Source organism: Dicentrarchus labrax, unplaced genomic scaffold (assembly GCF_905237075.1).
Source record: "Dicentrarchus labrax unplaced genomic scaffold, dlabrax2021, whole genome shotgun sequence".
NCBI classification, from domain to species: Eukaryota; Metazoa; Chordata; class Actinopteri; family Moronidae; genus Dicentrarchus; species Dicentrarchus labrax.
This window is the reverse complement of record NW_026136702.1, coordinates 1,485,465-1,506,876: the sequence shown is the minus strand read 5'-3', so window position 1 is coordinate 1,506,876 and position 21,412 is coordinate 1,485,465. Positions and strand designations below refer to the sequence as shown.

Genomic DNA, 21,412 nt, shown 5'->3' with positions numbered 1-21,412 from the left:
TGCTGAGAATTCTGCCATCTTTGTTATTCTAATGATCTTTTCTGTAAACAACCCAATTAAAGAGAGTTTGTGCCCACCTCATGGAAAACAACACACAGAGAGAGAGAGAGGAATATGGAAAAATAGGCGATGGCGTACGTCCGCCCCCTTATAACTTGAAGCTCAAACAGACACACAAACAGGAGTGCATACATGTAAACACACACACACACACACAGTCCTTGAGGTAATGGTGATGGGAACAGACATGTTTGAAATGGAAAAGGGGGCAACTGTGTGACATACAGATTTTTCGTGGGTGGCAGGTGACGGGAATTCGATCTCCAAAACATCCCGGAGGTTGTGCAAGACGCTGGAGTCCGGGTTCCTGCCAGCAGACCACAGACAGCTCCTTCACACACTAATTAACCACATGCAAATGAGCCTGCAAAGACACTGGGGGATGATTAGGAGACTTTCACCATTCGTATATATAAAAAAAAAAAAAATTAAAAAAAAATAGTCTTTCTGCTGCTTCAGACTGAACGGGTGGAGGGAGACGGCGAGTCTCCTGCAGGGAGGATGATGTTAAAACCTGTGGTGAAATTTTAAATCTGTACTTTATGTTAAAATGAAGCGTAATTGTGTGGGGTTTTCTTCCTGAGTGACAATCAGACTCATCAGAAACCACAGAAAGACCAAAACCAGCAACGAGCTGATCCTGACCTTACTGCATTAGACCTGAACAGCAAAGTAAATGATCAGATTACCTTCACAGGCTGATCAATGATTCACCTTTGTTTTTATAGAAATCTACCCTTTTCAGTTCCAATCAGATACCTTAATTTGGATATCTGCCGGTAACATTATCATTATCATCATTATCATCATCATTACTATTATTATTATTATCATCATTATCATCATCATCATCATCATCATTATTATTATTATTATTATTATTATTATTATTATTATTATTAGCCACCACTGGAAACTATGGAAGCCCATTTCCGCCAATGTGACAGAAAAAAGGATTCTTCATCAAAATATTGACTTTATGTTCCTAAGTCTGATTCTTAGAGCCTGGAGCACTTTTATCTTTATCATGTTTGTATCATGTTGCCAAAGCCCAGGGGGTCACATGGCCTTCTTGATTTAAAGGGGAGTAAGAATTAACTTATTTCCATAAAGAAATTTTAATTAATTTGACATTTAAAGTTTGGATTGTTATTTTAGATATAAAATAGAAATCTCACAGGATAATTATTCCATTATGGAGTAAACTGAATAAGTGATTTTATGGATATTTCATATTATATTGAATGCGTAAGAATAACAGTACAATATTTTTAAGGAACCTTTAATATAATTCTGTCTGTTTTCTGTTTTTTAACAATCATACAGACTTAATATTCTTCTTTTCTGACAGATTCAGTCTTTTCTTCTCATTGTTCTTTGATGCAGATTGAGGCTGTTGATCAGAGACTGAAGCTCTGTGAATATACTCTCTTCACAGTTTAGATCCTAATAATCTAAACATTTATTTTTCATTAGAGAAATGAACACAATGTTGAGATTTCGGCCTACTGTGTATATTTTTAACGTTTTGTTACTCCCCTTAAAATCAAGAAGGCCTTGCAACCCCCTGTGAATCTTTGGCGACCCCTGGTGGGCGTCCTGACCAAAGAGCTAATCGAACAACGAGAAGAAACACACTGAAAGTCTCCAGGAAAACTTAGATTATTTCCAGGATTTTTGGAAAACTGGTCTCTACATCTCCAGGTTGTCCAGGACTGTGGGAACCCCGCAGGGTCGTCAGTTTACTCACTGATAGAAACTGCTCTGAGATGGTTGTTGTTTTTACATTTTTGTACGGAGGAATGTCTTTTACCGTGAACCAAATCTACCTGTGGGTACAAATAAAATGTTCTAACCTATTAACTGGGAAATAATAATACGGATATCATCATCAATAAATGCTTCTGTTGGCTCACCACCCAGTGAAAGCCTTTCTGAAGCAGAGAATCTTACCACAGCTGCATGTTGGCGTTCAGTTTATTCCTCAGCGGAGTCACCACTGCAACAACAAGAGACATAAACTACTAATAAAAGTCACATTCAGGCAGCTGCACATCCACTGTTATTGTACATAAGCCCTCAGAAATTAGACTGTCTTAAAAACACACTCTGCATACCCTCAAACGCCGCCTGTTATTTGACAACAGCCCGGCCTGCTGCAGACGGCGGCGGCAGCGCTGTCAGATATGAGCCATCATTGCTTCCTCTGTTCCACAGGGGAGCTTTGTCTCCGTGCAGCGCTCATCACTCTCACTATTTGTTATTCCTACATGCAAAAAGCAATATTTCTGTGCGACCCCTCGTATTTGAGGGTTGCCGCCCGCCCCCCGTCTGGGCGGCTGAAGTGTGCGTGTGTTTAATATCTTTTGAGTTGCATTGCTAGGCAACAGGCTAGGAGTCGCATGACCTTGGGTTTACAGAAACAATGGCCGACAATTGATAGGAACTTAAATAGAAAGCCGAAGCCTGAGGCTCGTCGGCTGGCCCCCGGGCGTTGGCGTGGTGAGAATGAAAACGTGCCATTCTGGAAGCGAGTCCTCTGACACGGCGACAGACAACAGTCAACACAGGCTGAAGTCGAGATGTGGAGATTCATCCGCGCCTGATGGCTCCTCGCTGGTCTGATCAGAATAATGGCGGGCGCAGGCGGGATTTGTACTTTATTGCCTGCGCTGATCCTCAGCTGACTGCAGTGACACCAACCTCATGAAGAGTCAGTGAGGAAACCATTCACTGGTTCATTTGTCTGTTATATTGATGGATTCCTGACAAACATCTGCATGTTGGAGCTGCTCAAATTTGCTGCTTCTCACTTTTCTCCTTTAAAAAAGAGAAACAGCAGTCTGTGCACTGGGAAACGTTCCAGCCTCGAGACTTGTGCTGCTTGTTGCTGAGACTGAAAGGTCCAGTGTGTAACACTGAGGAGGATCTATTGTCAGAAATAGAATATAATATTCATAGGTATGTTTTAATCACCTGAATGTACGAGTCATTATGTTTGTTACTTTACAATAAGGACAAACACTGGCTCTCTATAGGGGCATTTGTTCAATCACCGCTACGTGCCAATAAATCCTGCACACTGTACCTTAAAATATTTGTTTCTTAGTATTATCATAAAAAAAAAACCTTAATGAATGAAATCAATAATATACATAATAATGTAATTTTCAGTGTTAATTAAGACAGAAATTGGGCCACATTTTAAAAATTCTAGTGTTAGACTTCTGGAAATCAGAAAGACTAAATTCTACTGTGTCACATGCTAGGTTAATAAAGCAATTAGCATTTCATTTATTTTTAAGGCTGTTCCCTAATAGTCGACTTAACCATTAGTTGAGTTAAGAGTCTCAGTCGACGGACCGAGGAGAGAGAATACAGAGTGAGCTTCAGGTGTGCATTAGTGCGGATCCACTTCCTGCTGTGTCTCTGGGGTTCTACCCACCGTGCTCGGCTCCCAGCAGGCAGCACTCTGGCAGCATCTTGGGGTGTCTGGGATCCACCTGCACTTTGATGGACACGTTGTTCCCTGCACACACAGACAGGACTGAAGTTAGCTGTGTTACCGTACGGGCTGATTACGTATGAACCGCCGGACCTTCGTGTGTACGGTACCGATGGCGATACGCCTCGTGGTGTCGGAGCGGCTGGGTTTTTCCGGCTCCAGAATCCAGGTCTTGCTGTCGATCTCGTCCAGGACGTCCCAGAACTCTGTCAGGGACTCCAGCAGCAGCAGGAACTGGCTGTGGAGCTGGTCCAGAGTGCTCTACGAAATGAGATATAAAAAAAAGGTGTGTATAAATGGTTAATGAACACGATGTTGTTAGCTTAGCATTACAGTGCACTACAGTACGGTACGGTGTTTTCCCCTGCTCAAAATAAATAGGTATGTTTTACAAAATATTGGTTCAAATTTGAGCCAAACTTTAAACTTTATTATAATGTGAGATTAGGAGGCAGAGAGAAGTGAAATACTGAAGGAATCTGGATTTACATACAGTGAACTCACAGTGAGGTACAGCTGAAACAGTAAGTCGACTCATTGACGGACAGAAAGTCAATCTGATTTATAATAATTGGTAAATAGTTGAAGTTTTCTCTCCTTGTACAGATTACAGTACTTTAATAGCACACAGATACCAGTTCTCAATTCATCCCGAAGTTTAAAAGGAGCTTCACTGGCTGCACTATAAACTGATACCATTCAGTCTTATGGAGAAATGAGCCGACTTCTCAGTTGATTTATGAGCTCAGATAACAGTTTCCTGGTGATGTTCTGGTCTCAGTCTCTAGTTTCAGTCTTCTTCCATACAGCATGATGTTCATTTAGTAACTGATGGTCCCATTTAGAGTAAAACAGACCATAAAGCAGGGTATGCTTTAGGGCGGGGCTACCTTGTGATTGACAAACCAAACTCAGATCAAACTGTCAAACTAGGCAGTTCTGATCAGATATGGATCCAGATTCTGTTACTGCGTTGACTATTTCTCTCCTCAAATCTGTTCACAAACATATTTTACTGTTTATCTGGAATAAAAGATTGTGTGTGACCAGGTGAGCTGCGATTGTTTCCTGCTTTTACTGAGCATCCAATGAGAGCAGTTCAACTCGCAGTACGTTACCTCCTTCGGCTCCAACAAACTTTCACGGAGACGAACACAACTGGAGGCTTAAGAACAGTTCTCCACAAACCGATGTGTGACGACAGGGTCGCAGTTGCTCCCAGCATGGAAACATTATTATTATTATTAGTTTATGATGAGATGGAAATATCACACTGAGACGCTGTAAATCTGAGTGTTTCATCTCATTTGAGGCAACTGGAGTGAACTGAGAGTGCAGACAGCAATTGACCAGTTGGTAAAAACTAAACTGTAACAACTTAAAAGGCACAGACACACACATACACACACACGTACAGTAGAGAAGAGAAAGGGAGGCTGATAGAGGTGTCGGAGAGCAATACAGATGGAATGAGAGGGAAAAAATTAGAGGAAAAAATGAACCAAAAATTATGGGTCATTGTGCCAGCACAGTGCACACAATTAAGCATCGTCCAGGTGCTGAGAGCCTCGGCAATTACAGCCCAATTAATGCCAGTGGCATGATTACGGTTACAGCTCAGGATAACTACGCTAGGCCCAGTTCAGAAAGAAAGAAAGAAAAAAAAGAAATGAAGAAGAGCTGGTAATTGAATTCCTGCTGTATCTGTGAGGAGAACATGAGTGAGAGCGGACGGCTGGAAGAAGGCATGAAAGAGACTGAATCTGAGCTGAGATATTATCTATTTATGCTATCTCTGACTGACCTCAATTTAGCTCTTTAAAAGCAGCCGGGCTGAAAGAATTCACTCTTTACATGGACGCTATTAAACTTTACTGTTTCTAAGCTTTTTTTCTCACCGAGCAGCTTCTGATAAAAGATGAATTATTTGTTCATTGTTGTAAAATCTCAACAGACTTTTATCCTATGCATGTTTCACTTAATCTGCCGTTTTATGATGGGAAACATGGTTGTCTCATCTATCTATGTGTTTTAAGAGCGACGAGACTAATGTTAGCGCTGCGTGGCTCGCCAACAACACTGACAGGATGTACAGTGCATCGTCAGATCTGAAATCTAAAGTCCAGAAGACATTTGGATTCTATAAGAAGGAAAGTTGGACTAAAGTCTGTCCATTTGTAAGATCTGCTGGTAGCGCGACAGATCTGAACACGGCACGGTGAAATCTGTGCAGGCGAGGAGGAGTCTGTGGATTCAACACAGCTAGCACGAGCAACAACATGCAGGATATAAAACACTTTCCAGGTGACACCTGTGCCCCCAAGGCGAGGAAGGAAGTCTGTGTAATAAGTACTAAACACAAAGCTAAAAAAACACAAAAATTTTTTTTGTTTTTTCCTAAAAAAACCTTTCCTTTTTTTACAATGTATTTATTTAAAGGTAAACAATGTCACTTTTATACAAGCAATATTATAAATACACATTAAAAAATGTTACTTTTTTTTTTTTTTTTTTTTTTAAATTTTCCTTAATTAATTTTTAACCCAGGGTTTTTGGATACGTTTTAAATTTTCTTAAAAAAGAGAGATTTACACCCCTACAAATATTTCATTATATGAAGTATACAATAAAGAGCAAACCAACCTTTTTACTTAAGGGACCCTTTTTCTATCAGTCGGTAAACCAACTCAGTGACATATTTTATGGATATTTCATATTATATTTAAAACTGTACAATGAACCCTAAACAGTGAACTCCTGAGCAGATATTTCCTATTTAGGGAACTTTTTATACAATTCTCGGTCTGTATTTATTTATTAATGTTTTATTTTTTTTTAACAGTTTTAAAATCATACAGACTTGATAAACGTCTTTTTGACGATTTCAGTGTTTTATAAAATCGGCCTACTGTGTATATTTTAATGTTTTTTTAAACATCTTTAAACCAAGAAGGCCTCACGACCCCCAATGAAGCTTTGGCGACCCCTAGTGGGGGTCCCAACCCCCAAGTTGGAATCCACTGATTCATTCAATGTATGTTTTCTTAATAAAGTTATAAAAAATATGCTACGTTAGTCCTTAAAAACAGCTGCTGCAACTGTCCACACTCACTTTCACATTTTTATTCGCACTGAATTTCTGATCGTCTTAATTCATGCAGGTTTTGGTTGTTAAAAATCACCTTTGTGTATTCTGCAAGCACACACACACACACACACACACACACACACACACACACACACACACACACACACACACAGACAGAGAGGTTTTATTTCTCTTCCCATTCTTGTTCCACACAAATGCACAGAGTGGCATGTCTTGGCCCTGCAACAGAGCAGGCAATAATTACTCATTCAAATGAACATGTCAGGACTGCCGACAGACAGGCCCTTCCCCCCGCCACACACACACACACACACACACACACAAACAACACAAAACACACACTTGGCACAGATGCAAGCACATACACAAACGTATACACACACTTCATGTTGCAGCGGAGGAGAGATCCATCAACGGCCCAGCAGGCAGACAGGCTCCATACGGTAGCGCTGTTCTAAGCTGGTCCTCACTGTACGCCTGCCATGTATCAGCTCAACACCACACACACTCACACACACTCACACTCACACAGACACACACACAAGAATTAGCATCTCTCTGCTCAGATTCTCTCCTCTCCCCGATTTGTGCTTACACCGTCACTCACTCACTCACTCCTGTTATATATTTGAGGTCCAATGCGGCGCTCAGATACGGAGCAGCAGTTTTTATGAGAGTCGTGGGTGAAAGAAGCAACGTGGCGAACAACAATAACGAGATACAAAGAGCGCACAGCTGGTTTTTTTTAACATCAAAACACGCCAATTATCGTGGACTACATCTGAGGGGCTGAAAGGAAATGTCTTCATGCTGCAGGTGAATTATGCAATAAAGGAAGTGCGTTTGTGTTACTCACAGTTTTGAGGCATCAAAATGTCACAAAACATTAAATCTGAGAAATATCAAAAGCATCTGACAGATTCTCACAACATAACCGTGATCTTTTATAAACGCAGCGTGTGAAACATACAGTACATATAATGGATAAGGAGCTGTGTGTTTATTGGAAGATAAATCACGGGACGAGGTTACAGTTATGTCACTGGTGCGTCATTTATACTGGGAGGAGCTTCACACTTTCACACTTTCAGTTTAATTCTCTGACTAAAACCACTCTAAGCTGTGTCCTGTGTGTATTGGTCATCCGGATTATAATGCACAACAATTAGCTTGTGGCAATGTATTGTCGTCACTGCAGCTCATCCACAAGAGGGCGCTGTGATTTACAATCCCGTCGCAAACAGCACAGAGTGGGAGAGAAGAAGCAGCTCTCAGCAACGTCGACCAGAACTGGTGGTAACATACACATTGTTAAATGATTTAACTTGAAGTTGTTTAAGAAAGCAGCCTTCTGAGAAAAGGTTTCATCCCAGATCATATCGGTAATAACGTCCCTCTAAAATCTCATCTTTATCGGACTGCATTGTCAAGCTCTTGCTCCGACTGAACTCCCTTTCAACAACCGTCCCTTTATGCAGCCTGAGAGAGGAAGAGCCAACGTCTGCCATCATGAAACTCAATGTGATTCTAAGTAGGGTCAGCACATAAATAATACAGCAATTCAGTAGAATATCATTTTTTTCTTTGGGTTGGTCGACCATTATTATGGAAAGCATAATTTACCAGATTGCTCTAAAAGGAAGGAAATAGCATCCATCTTTACTGCTGAGGTCTCCGAGGTCAAGGATGAACCTCAGCTCTTAAGCTGAGTCCTTCAAGTCTTTAACAAAATAGAATTTTGAAACGGGCAGACTCCATCTGCTGAGCTCCTGAACAAAGACTGTTTTCTTAACTACACTCACATACATGCTACACTTCTCTCTGCTGAAAGCTGAATCAGTGACCGTGCTCGACTGGTTGAAACCAGAGATTGAATGTTTCTATTGGCTGATTGCTCCTATAAAACCAACATCTCCACTCTGCAGACTGACACCGGAGCGTTAGACTCTCTGAGCTGCTAGCTTGGCTAACGTTACAACACTTACAGAAACTTTTACAAACGGCGTGAACGTGCTTCTAGTGACTGTACAAGCTCCAGCGGACTGTGTGTTTGCAGTGTGGATATAGAGAGTCTGACAGCAGCTGCTCACGGCTGGTTAGCTCTGTTAGCTTCGTTAGCTCTGACTACCAGCAGCTGTATTCATGCTGTTGTGAACGTTGGGTCCGTCTGCCACTCCGGTGTGATACTCTTCTTTCATTTTTTTTATTTGCTGAGAGGTTTTTAGATGCAGAGGTCATTTAACTTACTGCATTACGGCTGCATTAGAGCCACAGCAGCATCTCTAGGGCAGTTTTTTCATAATCTTCCACATACAACTGAGAAATTCAGGAGCTTTCGGACTCTGAATGGACGAGTGGTACATTGCTGAAGTTATTAACAGAAGTTAAAAAATGCGACATCCTGAGGACATTAGTGATTTTTTTTAATTGAACATTTAAGTGCCATTTTAGGGATTTAATCACAGCGGACCTCGTCTGAAATGATGATGTGAGAATGCATACAGACACAAGCTGCACGACATGAAGGTTAATCATTAAAAACAGCAGCGAGCTGGCTGACCATTTTCATACTTGAAATATTTGAACATTGAATTAAACATTAATAAAGTTTTTTTGAGGTCAATGTTAATTCTTGTGGTATCAGTTTTTTTTTTTTTGATTCATTTGTATTAAATAAAACAGGTTTTGATTTGTAAAATACTTCAGCTTAAATTTTTTATTTAGTTTATGTTTTTGAATGTATATTTTCTATCAACGCTGAGACAAAAAACACCTGTTTTTATCAAATGTTAAACAGAAATTCAATTCAGAGACAGAGAAGTAGTTTTGGTATCTGTGCACATGAACATACCTGTGGTGTCCAGGTTATGACCAGCGGGATCGGCAGGTCAGCTGAGCATTCGGGGGCCTCTGCAGGGTGCTGTGGGTGTTAAAGACAGGACTGTTATGTACAGAACGGTAATATTCCAGCAGCTGGGCATCAAACAAATACTGTAAAATAACTGAACTATAATTAAAATACAGATTTTAGCTTTAATTTTACATAAAATCGTGTGAAAATGTTCTTTTTAGATAGATTTTTACACTGTAAAAACAATGCAATGACCTATAAATACAGGCAAACACTGCTATAATGCAAATAATCTGGCTTAAATTGACAGAAGAGTGCTGTTATTATTGGATTTTTCTTATTTTAATCTGAATTTTAAAAGTTATATGACTGTAATCATTGTAGTCATGTGTGAAATTACAGTAATTATTGTTTTTCACTGATAAAAACTGTATTTTGACAGTTTACCAATGCTTATACACTGATAAAAAACATTTATTCAATGTTTTTGTGATGAAAACTAACATAATTGTACAAGATATCTGTCAATTAACAAACAAATCCATGTAAAATTACAGAAATGCTTTTTTTTTACCGTTACTGTCATTGATTTACATAATTTTAGAAATGTATCAACAGTATTAACAGTTTAATCTATTTAATAAACAGTTAATACAGATTATAGATTTGCAAATGTATTCTAACGTTTTATGTTAAGAAAAGGACATTTTCTAATAATTTACAGTTACAGATTTTTCACCTTATTTTACATTAGATATGTAAATTCACAGGGATATATATTTCCATGTATTTAAATAATACAGAAAAAAATCAGTAAACAAAAAAGGAAAAAACACATAAACATACTGAGTTCTCTTAAAGTGTTAAGACTTTATTTAAATGTAAAAAGCTAATTGTACCACAGTCTTGATTTCCTCTCATAATATACGAAATGTGAAGATGCGTCTTTCTCTGTCGACCTTTGTGACCCCGAGTTTCGGTGATCCACAGTAGTTTGTGGTTTTCACATTTCCTCTCTCTGTTCACCTTCAACATCAAACTACTTTCCGTCCTTTTCCCCACGCTCTCCCTTCCTCCCTCCCTCACTCCCGCCTGCCATCCAAGCCTCCGTGTGTCCGTGCCAGTGCTGCCTCCTCCCTAACTGTGCCTGGTGAGGGATGACCTGGCGCTGGATCTGGCGGAAGCAGCTGGAACGCGGGGAGCTATTTTTACCCGGTGCCAAAGAGGGGCGAGGAGGGCCAGGTGGGCAGGTGGGCGCAGAGTGGGGTCCCACCACCCTCCTCTGTCCCCGGTGGATGTCATCTGGGCTTAGGTAAGCACCACCTCACCGTGCCACTCCCTCACCGTGCCTCCAATACGCCACCCCGCTGTGAGATGCTTACAGCCCTGCCAGCTCCTACACTTTACCCACAATTCACTGCAAATGTTCTCACATTTTACAACCACTAAACCTCCAGTTTCCTGTCACACTGGGAAAACATGAACATGCAAGATTTGATCTTGTAATAAGAAGTTTTCTCAGATTTATGAAGTCAGGAAATATACTGTACATCATTATAGACCCTGAAATAAATTTTTTGGTTTCATTTTTTAGCTTTGGTCATCATTTCCATCACTAAAAGTAACATTTTAAACTCCAAGTTAATTGAAACTGACAGATGCTAACTTGCAATTAGCATAAATAATCATCTATATGAACAATATAGGGTTATTGAGGACACAGAAGAAGCCATATTTCAACTCCCCTGGGCTGATTTTGATTCATTTTGAGGTTATGGAGGCCCATACTGTACATTTCTAACATTTCTGGGTTCAAAATAGGGATCTGTTGGCTGCCAAATACACTATAAGGGGAAGTGTCATTTGTAAAGATGTTGCCAGATTGTCCACTAGTTAATCAATGCAGATGGCGTTGTTCTGATTGTAGATCTGCTTTACATAAGTAACAGAGATCGTCTTGTTCTAAACACCTGGCAGTAAAAGAGTAGCCATACTTTTGACAACTTTACCTGAAACTCCAACTTATCAATGATGGTTTTATATTTTGCAAAACTCTCTCAGACTCAGACTCTCAGACTTTGCTGTAGCAACGTCGCTTTGTTCTCAGATCTCTGGCGAGTACAACATTGTGATAACTGATTTTTTTACAGGTTAACACAATGCAATAACCTCCTTTTAGAGTAGTGGTTCTTATAACGGGGCCTTGAGCCTTTTAGACATCTTAAGAGTCATTCAAAATGATCAGATTGGAGACGGAGAATGGAAAAAGTTGTACACACTCTAATCTACAATTCAGCACTAAAATCAGCCCAAACCATTGACCATTAAACACTCACCTCTTATCTGGCAATTTGGAGCAGATTTAGCTTTTTCAGCAGCCTACATTCACCTTTTACCTACAGCAGGTACAGGAGGCAGCAGCTATGCAGATGAGTGTGGGTGTATTGGTTTTCTCTGTGCTCCATCATGCAGAGGTCTGTGTGGAGATGTTTTATCTGTGCTACATCTCAGTCACAGCGGGTTATCATGTCTCTCCACACCCTCTCCAGTTTGACCTAGATTTAGGGGCGCAGATGTAAATCACTGATTTGCTATCAGCAAATTGAACGCCCCGTACGCGTTCGGTGAAGTCGGCCTGTTTGGATTTGGATGGGCTGTAGGTCGAGCTATTCCATCTGATGATGAATAATTTCCAGTGTGAAAACGATCCTCTCACAGTGAACTGAGTGAGAGAGAGGGAGTGCGTCTTACCTTAGACTTGAGTTTAACAGTAAGGACGTGCTGCCTTCCAGAGGAGTCCTCCGCCTTCAGTCTCAGCGTTTGGAACTCGGTGTCGATGGAGAGCAGCCTGAAGATGGACGCACACACAATACATACGCAATCAATCAAAACCCATTCACAGAGAAGGGTAACACATAATTCTGTAAACTGACAGCAGCCATCATCCGCCGTTAATCACGGCTGCAGAGAGCAATATTGAGACATCAACTGTGCCTTCAGATTTATCACTGCGGCCACCGACACAGTGACATTACATCAGGCTACTGCTCCACATTAACTACAGGCTTCTCTAAATTCTCATTTGTATTCTTCTCCAGAAAGTGCCTCTTTAATGCTCTAATGGAGGAATGTAAGAAATCCTGAGGCTGAGAGCATTATTTTCATGCTGAGTCACCATAGAAACATCCTGGTTTTTATGCTTTATAATAAAACTGGAAGCAAAGACTCCCCTCACCAGACTGATGCAGGGAGAGCACGTTTCATGACGTGATAAAATAACAAAGAATAATTGTGATGAACGGAAATATATTTGATATTTATGTAACAATTCAAAAGAAACATAAAACCCTAACCCTTTCAATACCTTCTCCCACAGTTCCCTACTGCTGTAACTGCCTTCAAAAGCTGCTTACCCTGAAACAGTTTGACTGGTTCGGGTTTTAAGCAAATATTTCTGTCTCTTGTTTGCCTAAAAGTGAAATTCTACAGATGAATGCTGGGATTTGTGAGCATGTAACCTAGAAATATTGGCTGTCAGGAGCAACAAAAGCAGATTTTGCCTTTTGTAAAATAATTTTCATATCAAACGTAAAATAAAATGTGGCAGAATCAAAAGAACTCTGACACCAAAATTCATTTATATTAAGACCAAACTTACAGCTGGTATCAACTGGAGCTGCATACATTAGTTGTTTCTGATCAGTTAATCTTTTTTTAACAAAAAAAAGGTCCAAATTCTCTGATTTCAGCTTCTCCAGTGTGAATATTTTCTGCTGTCTTTCGTCCTCTACGACAGAAAACTGAACATCTTTGGATTCTGGACAAAACAAGACATTTGAGGACGTCACCTTGGGCTTCAGGGAACAACTAATCTTTTAATTGAGAAAATGATCAACAAATCAATTAATAATGAAGTGCGGCGTATCTGATAAGAAAAACCCTGTTAATGCGTTGTGTAAACCTATGGTAATATAATCAGAACACACGCTGAAGAAGTGCTGTCCGAGTCGTTTGCTTTATCCTCCCATCATTGCTTTACCCTTTCCCAAACAGTTTCCATTGATGTTGTCCAGGATGGTTCTGTGTAACAAACCATCAGCCATAATAAAGCAGGTCATTATTGGTTATCAGCTGAAGAAGACTCCATGTGGTGTATCCCGAGCTTTAATGCTTATTTTAAGGGCTGGGTGAAGTGAGGGGTTTGACAGGACACGCGTCTGATCAACGGACTGCAGACAGGAACAAAGTCTACATCACTGTTTGAGTAAAACCTGTTTAAGACCAACACTACAAGGACTTCAGCAGTTCCAGGAGTCGGATTCAAACTCTCAAAACGATGTGTCTCCCGGTGACCTCAGGATGGGTTCACATTTTCAAGCTCGAGTCAACCTGTAAATCAGAGCCCCTCCTTCCCCAGCCAATTATAACCTATTGAAGCTGAGGACAAAACTCTGATCTGCAACAACGCCGCTGTCAGATTTACTGCTGCACTATGAAGGAGTCAGCCCACCTCTCGAGTCTCTCTCTAGTCTACCGAGACCTGAAGACTAAAGGACCGATCTGAGACAAAGGATGTGGACAGTCCTCCTCCAGATTTACAGTAAGTTACGATGGACGCTCTGCGGCGAGGCTGACGCCGCCATATATCTGCTGAGGATTTATGGAGTGTGTGAGAGAGGAGTGATGTGCTCGGGAATGACACACACACACACACTTGAAGTGATGGAACGATGGGAGACGGTGTCCGATGTGCCAGATTCATAAAAGTGTCTCAAACGCTCGCAATCAAACGCGGGCGAAGGGCAACACACATCTCAAACACGCAATATCCTGATCACACCGATCTCACTCTGTGTCCCTTTCTTGCATGCTGACCTGATAAATTTCTACTCCTGCGCAATTTCACCGCCCCCGTCTCTCTATCTCTGAAACCATCTGCATATTAAAATCTCCCGAACCAGTTGCCCTATCTGCTCCCTGTAACACACACCCCTCACCACGCCGCATTTTAGGGACGCTCCGATACGGGATATTTACAGGCCGAAACGAACCAGCAGCAGCTCAGAACCCCCTGAACACCCAGGTACACGTTTACAAAAAAGGGACATAAAACACCCATTACTGCTAACAGCAATACATACACAAATCTGTCAGGCGAGACCGGTTAATAGACCTACGCCAGTGGAGGAAGTTACAAGCATCCAACTGAACAAATCAATAAATAAGAAGTTGAATCGTTGAAATAAAGTGCAGGTGATTTGCAGAGTGCATGAATCAAAAGAATGCCGGATCTCTCAAAAGGAAAATCTCTTTAATGCCTCTTCAGTCATGACACCTGAGTAAATCACTGCGTATCCTTTGTGTTCTGCAGCCACCAGGTCTGATGGGCAAACACACAGTATGAGGGTTTTTTTTGCACATATTAGACATTATAACATGTTTTTTCAAAGGAATTAAATTAATTTTTTACTGCCCGCTGTTCCACCTGCAGGACATTAGCACTATAAAGACTGCTTTTAATGTGAAAAGCTACATAAGTATTACCATGTATAATATACTGTATGTATTGAGTTGGGTTGACAGCACAAATCTGCTTACTGAATCCACATTAGTGCTGCACCTACTAGGAAATGGGCCAATACAGATTTAAAGGGACATTTAAAGGAATTTCTCCCATCTAGCGGTGTAATTGTATTTTGCATTCAAACGAATAGTACGAGTAATACTAAGTTACAGTCGATATGTGTTTGAAGTAGTTTGCCTTGTGATCCAGCAAAGGGCGCTCCACTATCAGCCCAACCTATTGCATGCCCTATTGACCTGTCTTTAAACGAAGGTAGTGATGTTACGTCATTAACTACGGATATGGAGGACGCCCTGATTGCAAAGCATCGAAGAAGCTTCTGTCGCCTTTATACGAAGCAGCTGTCTGACTCACATCTAACTACCAACCTGGGGAACCTCTTGAGTTTGAACTGAATTCAGAATTTAAGAGAACTTATACACTTAGTAGTGAAGAAAACTAAATGAAATTGATATTTTTCAAGTGTATATATTTAATATCTAGACCTGAACACAGTCTATACTGATGGAGCCTTCACTCTCTGACATCCTGCATTAGAAATGTGCACACTGTGTACTGCTAATAGAACTAGTATCAGGGAGAAGAAAACACAAAATTTGTCAATGCAAAGAAACAGCCTATTAAGTATTTATGGTTGTATAAAAAGTTCCTAAAAATATCAGAAAAAGTAATCTGTGATGAAATTTTCACAGGAAATAATCTAAAAATGCTCAGAATTCATTCAAATCTCTCTTTTTACACAAATTTCCTGCAGTTATAGTGTTCACTGTTGTACAGTTAATGAGTTGTTCTCTACTGTTATTGCTATGCATCAAATATAATGTGAAATATCCATAAAATATGTGACTTAGTCAGTTTACTCAATGATCAGAATCAGAAATACTTTATTGATCCTCGGGGGAAATTTGTTATAAATTTGGGGGATATAGAGTAAAGTAAGGGTGGCATAAAAGGACAATAAATGGGAAGAAATGCCACTTATTTCACTCTGTATTAACAGAGGTCAAACCAGTGCTCAGTATCGAATAACCAACTTAATGTGCAGCACTTTCCCAACAGTATCGGGAGTGAAAAAGTCAGTACATCGCTCACACACACATTTCCATCTCGCCTCCTCCGAGGTCTCACACCCAGGATGGCAGGGACTAGCCGCCGCCCCTACTTGGCCATGATGGAAACAGCGTGACAGTCAGACGTCCTGCTGGGAAGACTGATGAGAGCATCCCATTTGCAACTCTGCAGCCAAGTGAGCCGCTTCTTTCCAGACGGCGCACACCACGCACGTCAGTGCTCCTTGTGTGTGCGCATGTCTCTGATTTCGTTTTTTTGTGAGTGTGTGTGGGTGTCGACAAAGTGATTAATGAACGGTGAGATCAACACATATGTAGTTCTCATGCAAAATGATGGTGGAGGAAATAGAGGACGATGTAACACACTAACAATGTATGTGCATATCAAGTGCACAAATAAATAAATAAATAAATAAATAAAGCACACTAATCTCATAAAGCACAGACACCTCTGTATTAATTAGCTTGGTTTGCAGTCTAACTGTGCTAACCAGGACATTTCCATTACTTACTGGACGTAAATCCCAGTACTGTTTGTGATTGCATTTACATCGCATGATTATAGGAGTCATTTATTAGCTGGCCTAATAACGGGAGAAAATAAATATGAAATAAAAAAAGAAAACATGTTAGAAAGCATCTAATCCCTCAGTCCTTGTGGCCCGATAGAGGCCTCAGAAGAACAGTGTGACAGAGCGATAACACTGCGAGCAGGAGACACGCCGTATGTACGCCAGGGAAGGCTGCGTACGTGAGAGCGCCAGCTGTGCCCCGTAATGAGCCCCAGAGCTTCCAGGGCCACGTTCCCGGGGCCACCGAGTGATGGCGGCTGACCTACTTGACCTCATTTTCCATTAATTAACACACGGTACGCCGTCTCCAACCAATTAAGATGACCACACTCTCAAAATGCAGAAACGGAGACACACGGCGAGATAGAGATAGAGAGAGAGCGAGGAAGAGAGAAGACTCACTTACCTGGCCCAATCAGCAGACAGAATTACAGCTGAAAACCCCTGGTGGCTATTAGCACGCCCCGTACCAATTAAGACGCTAAGCGAATCTCGAGTGCTTTGGAGATTGAGGCCCACTGCGTATAATGCCTCCTAACCGTAACACGACACTGAAAATGATGTTAGTCCCATTTCCAGCATAAAGCATACCTTCACCCCCCCTCCCCACCCCACTTCTCCTATTAAAACCTGAGAGTCTTCAATTAGAGCCATTTGCATTTTGCTAATATCATAATTGTAGCCGTGGTCATTAATAGGAAAGTGGAAAATGAGTGTAGTAGTCAAGGCTTAATCCGAGCTTGGGGAGAATAGATATCTTGCTACTAACCACCACCCCCTCCTCCTCCTCCTCCTTCCTCCTTCTCTCCTGACAAGTGGAGACGGTGGTATTAGCCGAGGCCTGTCGCTGCACGTGGGCTGACAGTTATTAAATGTGACCTGGATTTAACTATAACTCAATAACTAAAAATAAGGAAGTCATTAAGAGCCATTTGTTAATGTGGAGCTGTGTTGTTGCAGGGCTCTCCAATCACTGTAAGACTGCTGGGGGGGAAAACAAGCACTGCCCCATATAGTGGGTTAAAGCAGTGGAGGATTCTAGCCATATAAATATATATATATATAAACACCTCGGTATGTTAGTCTCACCTCTGGGGAAAAACATGAAAGTCAAAAGAATCTATACCAATAACTTTCAATAATAACTCTTCCCTCTATCTGGCTTGTGAGTTGCTTTTCTATTTTTGGCCCACAAACTGTGTACAGTAGACGCTACACAAAGTAAAGAATCATTGAGCAACTCCGGACTGTCTGAGCATCCTGGCACCATGTTAGAGGGGGTGACAACAATATCATAGTGTTTATTATGAGACAATCATCATCTGATTCTCACTGTAAGCCAATTAAACAACTGTGTACATTCTGTGGCATTGCAGCAGTAATTTACTGTTGATCAAACATTCAGTGCCGTAATGCCAGTGAACTACACTCACTGACAGTTTGGCACTGCCGTGTGTTGAACTGTCCGTTGTTCACTAAAAGAAAAGATTTCCTCATTGTATACACTACTACGATATATCTGATGTTTTTATATTAGATTTGAATAATTCAGTTGTTTTGGCCGCGATGCCCCATTACATTGGTATATATCGAAGACTGAAAACGTAATTAAGGCCTTCAGTTGTCTGTAACTGCTACAACGAACACGACCTCAACCACAAACAGTATTTTACATTACAGGTAATCTATCTGTCACGTTGACGTGCAGAGTCAGAGCTCACAGCCAACTTTGCCAATCTTTGCTGGCTTTGAGGCTTATGTTCCTTTAAACCCTGGCTCCAGGTCCAGTGTTAGGGCTCTCTGTCAAACACTTACTTGGCCCACCCGAGGGTCTCCATCTCAGAGATGAGCTGCGAGTAATACTGTGGAGGCGGGATGGAGCGGCAGTCAGGGCGGCTCTTCAGACCCACTTCCTGCAACGACAGAGGGAACGCCTCTTATTTTAAGCTCAGGTCATCCTGCTGCTGAACAACAGACGTACAGCAGAACTGAACCGGGGCCAATAAGTCTCCTGCTTTTGTTTGGTGGCAGGCACACAGTGCTCTAACACTTTCCATTAATCTAACAAAATATACATGTGCACGTGTGCCGCACAATCAAGGCTATTGATAGAGCCTGAAGGTTTCCATTTGCGTCCTATTCATAAAGCAACAATGTCAAAGTGACCGTGCTAAGCGCCATGTCGTCCTCCTCCTTACCAAGACGGTCTTCAGCTCCAGAATGAAGCTGACGAGATCAGCCGACTGCTGCAGCCTCTGCGAGGAGTCAAACAAGAGAGAAAAGACATCCTTGAATGGGGGGATAATGAAGTGACAGTGTCTGTTTTTTCTTTTTCTTCCTCTAGCCAGCCATTCAAATCAAACACAGTGTTTGTGATTAATGGGGGCTGCCACCAGCTTTAATAATTAATGATAGCTTAAAGGCTGTGAAAATAATGAACTTTGCAGCCCGGGGTGAAATATCAATCTCATCCAAATAACCCTGAGGGGCCACATAACAAATAGGGACATTTTCCAGGCGATGTTAATTAAACAGTGAAAAATATTTTTCTCTGCTCCCGAGTGAGGCGAGCCTGATGGGTGACACAGAGAGCGCGGGAGCGACGCCAGGCCCGACGCCGGGCACAAAGGAATGACACGGCAGAAAATATGAAACACAGAGCGCTCATCCTGACCTCAGGGGAAGAACTCAACAACAAACATATGACAGGGCGTGTAGAGTTTACCTGCTTCACTATGTGCTCGTAGCCACGCAACAGGTGCTTTAACTGCCAGCAGCAGTGCAGCCTGCAGGGACGAAAGGATGCACCGTTACAACACGTCAGATAGTACAGCATACACATATATACACAGATATTAGGTTTATCTCGTAATTTGGGATATGAGTTTGTAAAAGGAGCTTGATGTCTGGGCTCTTGTAAAGCAGTGGTTCCCAACCTGGGAGTCAGGGCCCCCCACTAGGGGTCACAAGGCCTGATTTTAAGACGTGTAGGAAAACTTTAAAACTGTACACAGCAGGCCTTTAGCTCATTGTCCTGCAGTACAGTACAGTTCTAACAAGAGACTATTAAGTATGAATGATCGTTAAAAAAAATGTAAATACATAATACAGACAGAGAATTGTATAAAAGATTCCTTAAAATATCGGGAAAACTCATCTCTGATCAATATCAGGAAATAATCCGCTCAAAATTCAACACAATCTCAAATTTTACACAACCTTGCAGCTTTTATCTTGTTTACTGTTTATTCTCTACTGTTATTGTTATGCATTGAATATAATTTAAAATATATATGATCATTTAATCAATGATAGAAAAGTTGCTGTAAGGCGAAGGTGAGGTGATCAGTCGTACCTGGCCCGTGCCAGTTGGCGATCCGGTGGCAGCAGTATTCTCATCCTGAAGTCTCGTTCCTGTGAGATTCACAGCAAGAACAAAGTAACACAACAGGACAACTGAGTTACAGTGCTACCATTAGCCAGCTGCATCATCTAATAACCTTTAACCCGCTGACCATGTTTAGCATTATCCTCTTTAAATCAGTCTTCAAACTACAACAGTTAAAGCTCATTGTCTTTGCAGCAGCTGGTTCTTTTGGCGGCTTTTCCAAGCAAATATTGGTAAAGTCTATATTGGAAGGAGGCTAAATAACGCTCCAAAGTTAACCTCAAGATAAAATATAGTGAAATAATAAAACATCTCTTTTATTCATTCTAGCACAACATTTAATTTCCATCATGTGTCATCTATTTTATTATCTTTTATCCTTTAAATTTTGTATATTTTTTTGTTAAATGTATTTGATTAGTTTTTATTATGTAACAGCCATGTAAGTAACTTTGTTTTGAATAGTTCTGTATAAATAAAGTTGTTTATTATTATTATTATTATTAACGTAGCTGTACGTTACGTAGTGACGTTAATCCGTGTGCAAATCTGTAAGAAAAAAGTTAATAAAGTTTGTCTAAAAATGCCCGAGTATTAACTAAATGCTGCCGAATTCACCAGTGGGTCGTAGACACTCGTGAAATGTCTGAAGTTATATTCCACCACGCATGTAAATGTGTCCACAGCGAGGAATCCTTAAATTAACACATTTTTGAATGTAGTTTGGTAAAGCGTTGTTTCACTCGTAAGGACACCCCACTGACTGACGCCAATAGAACGTTACTGCACAACAAGAGATAACGTGGCTGTGTGTTACGTTGTGACGTTAATGCGCGTGCAAATCAGTAATAAAAGTTATCAAAAGTTTTTCTACAGAGACCAAATATTTCCTACACATGTGCCGAAGTTAGCAGCGGTCCGTAGACATACATGAAATGTCTGAAGTTATTTTCCACCACGCATGTCGTTGTGTCCACAGCGAGGAATCCTTAAATTGGCACTTTTTTGAATGTAGTTCGGTAAAAACTTACCTGCACAGTGATGAACCCGTCATAGACAGTTTTGTCCTGGTTGAGCGGTAAAAGCAGCGGGTTGTCTTTCACCAACGAACTCTCCATCTTCACGGCGGTTACTCGACTGTTCAATAACACCTGAACTCAGGTATTTCACTTAAAGACGTTAAATCGCTCAACGTGACGTTAACGTTAGTGTTCAGACAGGAAGTGGCTCGTGAAGGCTCCTCGCGCCACGAAAAACAAAACAGCTGACGTCA

At 41.0% G+C, this 21,412-nt stretch overlaps 1 protein-coding gene and 1 long non-coding RNA gene across 3 annotated transcripts in view; one reads left to right on the top strand and one right to left on the bottom strand.

Moving 5' to 3' along the window:
* LOC127377340 (uncharacterized) overlaps window positions 1-2,023 on the top strand; it is a 2,633-nt gene extending 610 nt beyond the window's left edge. The window contains exon 2 of the long non-coding RNA XR_007887670.1: window positions 306-2,023. This is a non-coding gene — a long non-coding RNA (uncharacterized LOC127377340). The remainder of the gene's footprint in view (window positions 1-305) is intronic.
* The window catches only part of fancl (FA complementation group L), a 25,150-nt gene extending 3,738 nt beyond the window's left edge, over window positions 1-21,412 (bottom strand). For both annotated transcript variants that reach the window (XM_051425088.1, XM_051425097.1), the window contains exons 1-11: window positions 21,171-21,412; window positions 20,107-20,165; window positions 19,477-19,537; window positions 18,950-19,006; window positions 18,567-18,664; window positions 12,277-12,373; window positions 9,526-9,594; window positions 3,676-3,826; window positions 3,506-3,589; window positions 2,014-2,059; window positions 286-367 (exon numbers count right to left, since the gene is read on the bottom strand). In XM_051425088.1, the coding sequence (XP_051281048.1) occupies window positions 286-367; window positions 2,014-2,059; window positions 3,506-3,589; window positions 3,676-3,826; window positions 9,526-9,594; window positions 12,277-12,373; window positions 18,567-18,664; window positions 18,950-19,006; window positions 19,477-19,537; window positions 20,107-20,165; window positions 21,171-21,257 (891 nt within the window). In that variant the 5' untranslated portion in view covers window positions 21,258-21,412. The remainder of the gene's footprint in view (window positions 1-285; window positions 368-2,013; window positions 2,060-3,505; window positions 3,590-3,675; window positions 3,827-9,525; window positions 9,595-12,276; window positions 12,374-18,566; window positions 18,665-18,949; window positions 19,007-19,476; window positions 19,538-20,106; window positions 20,166-21,170) is intronic.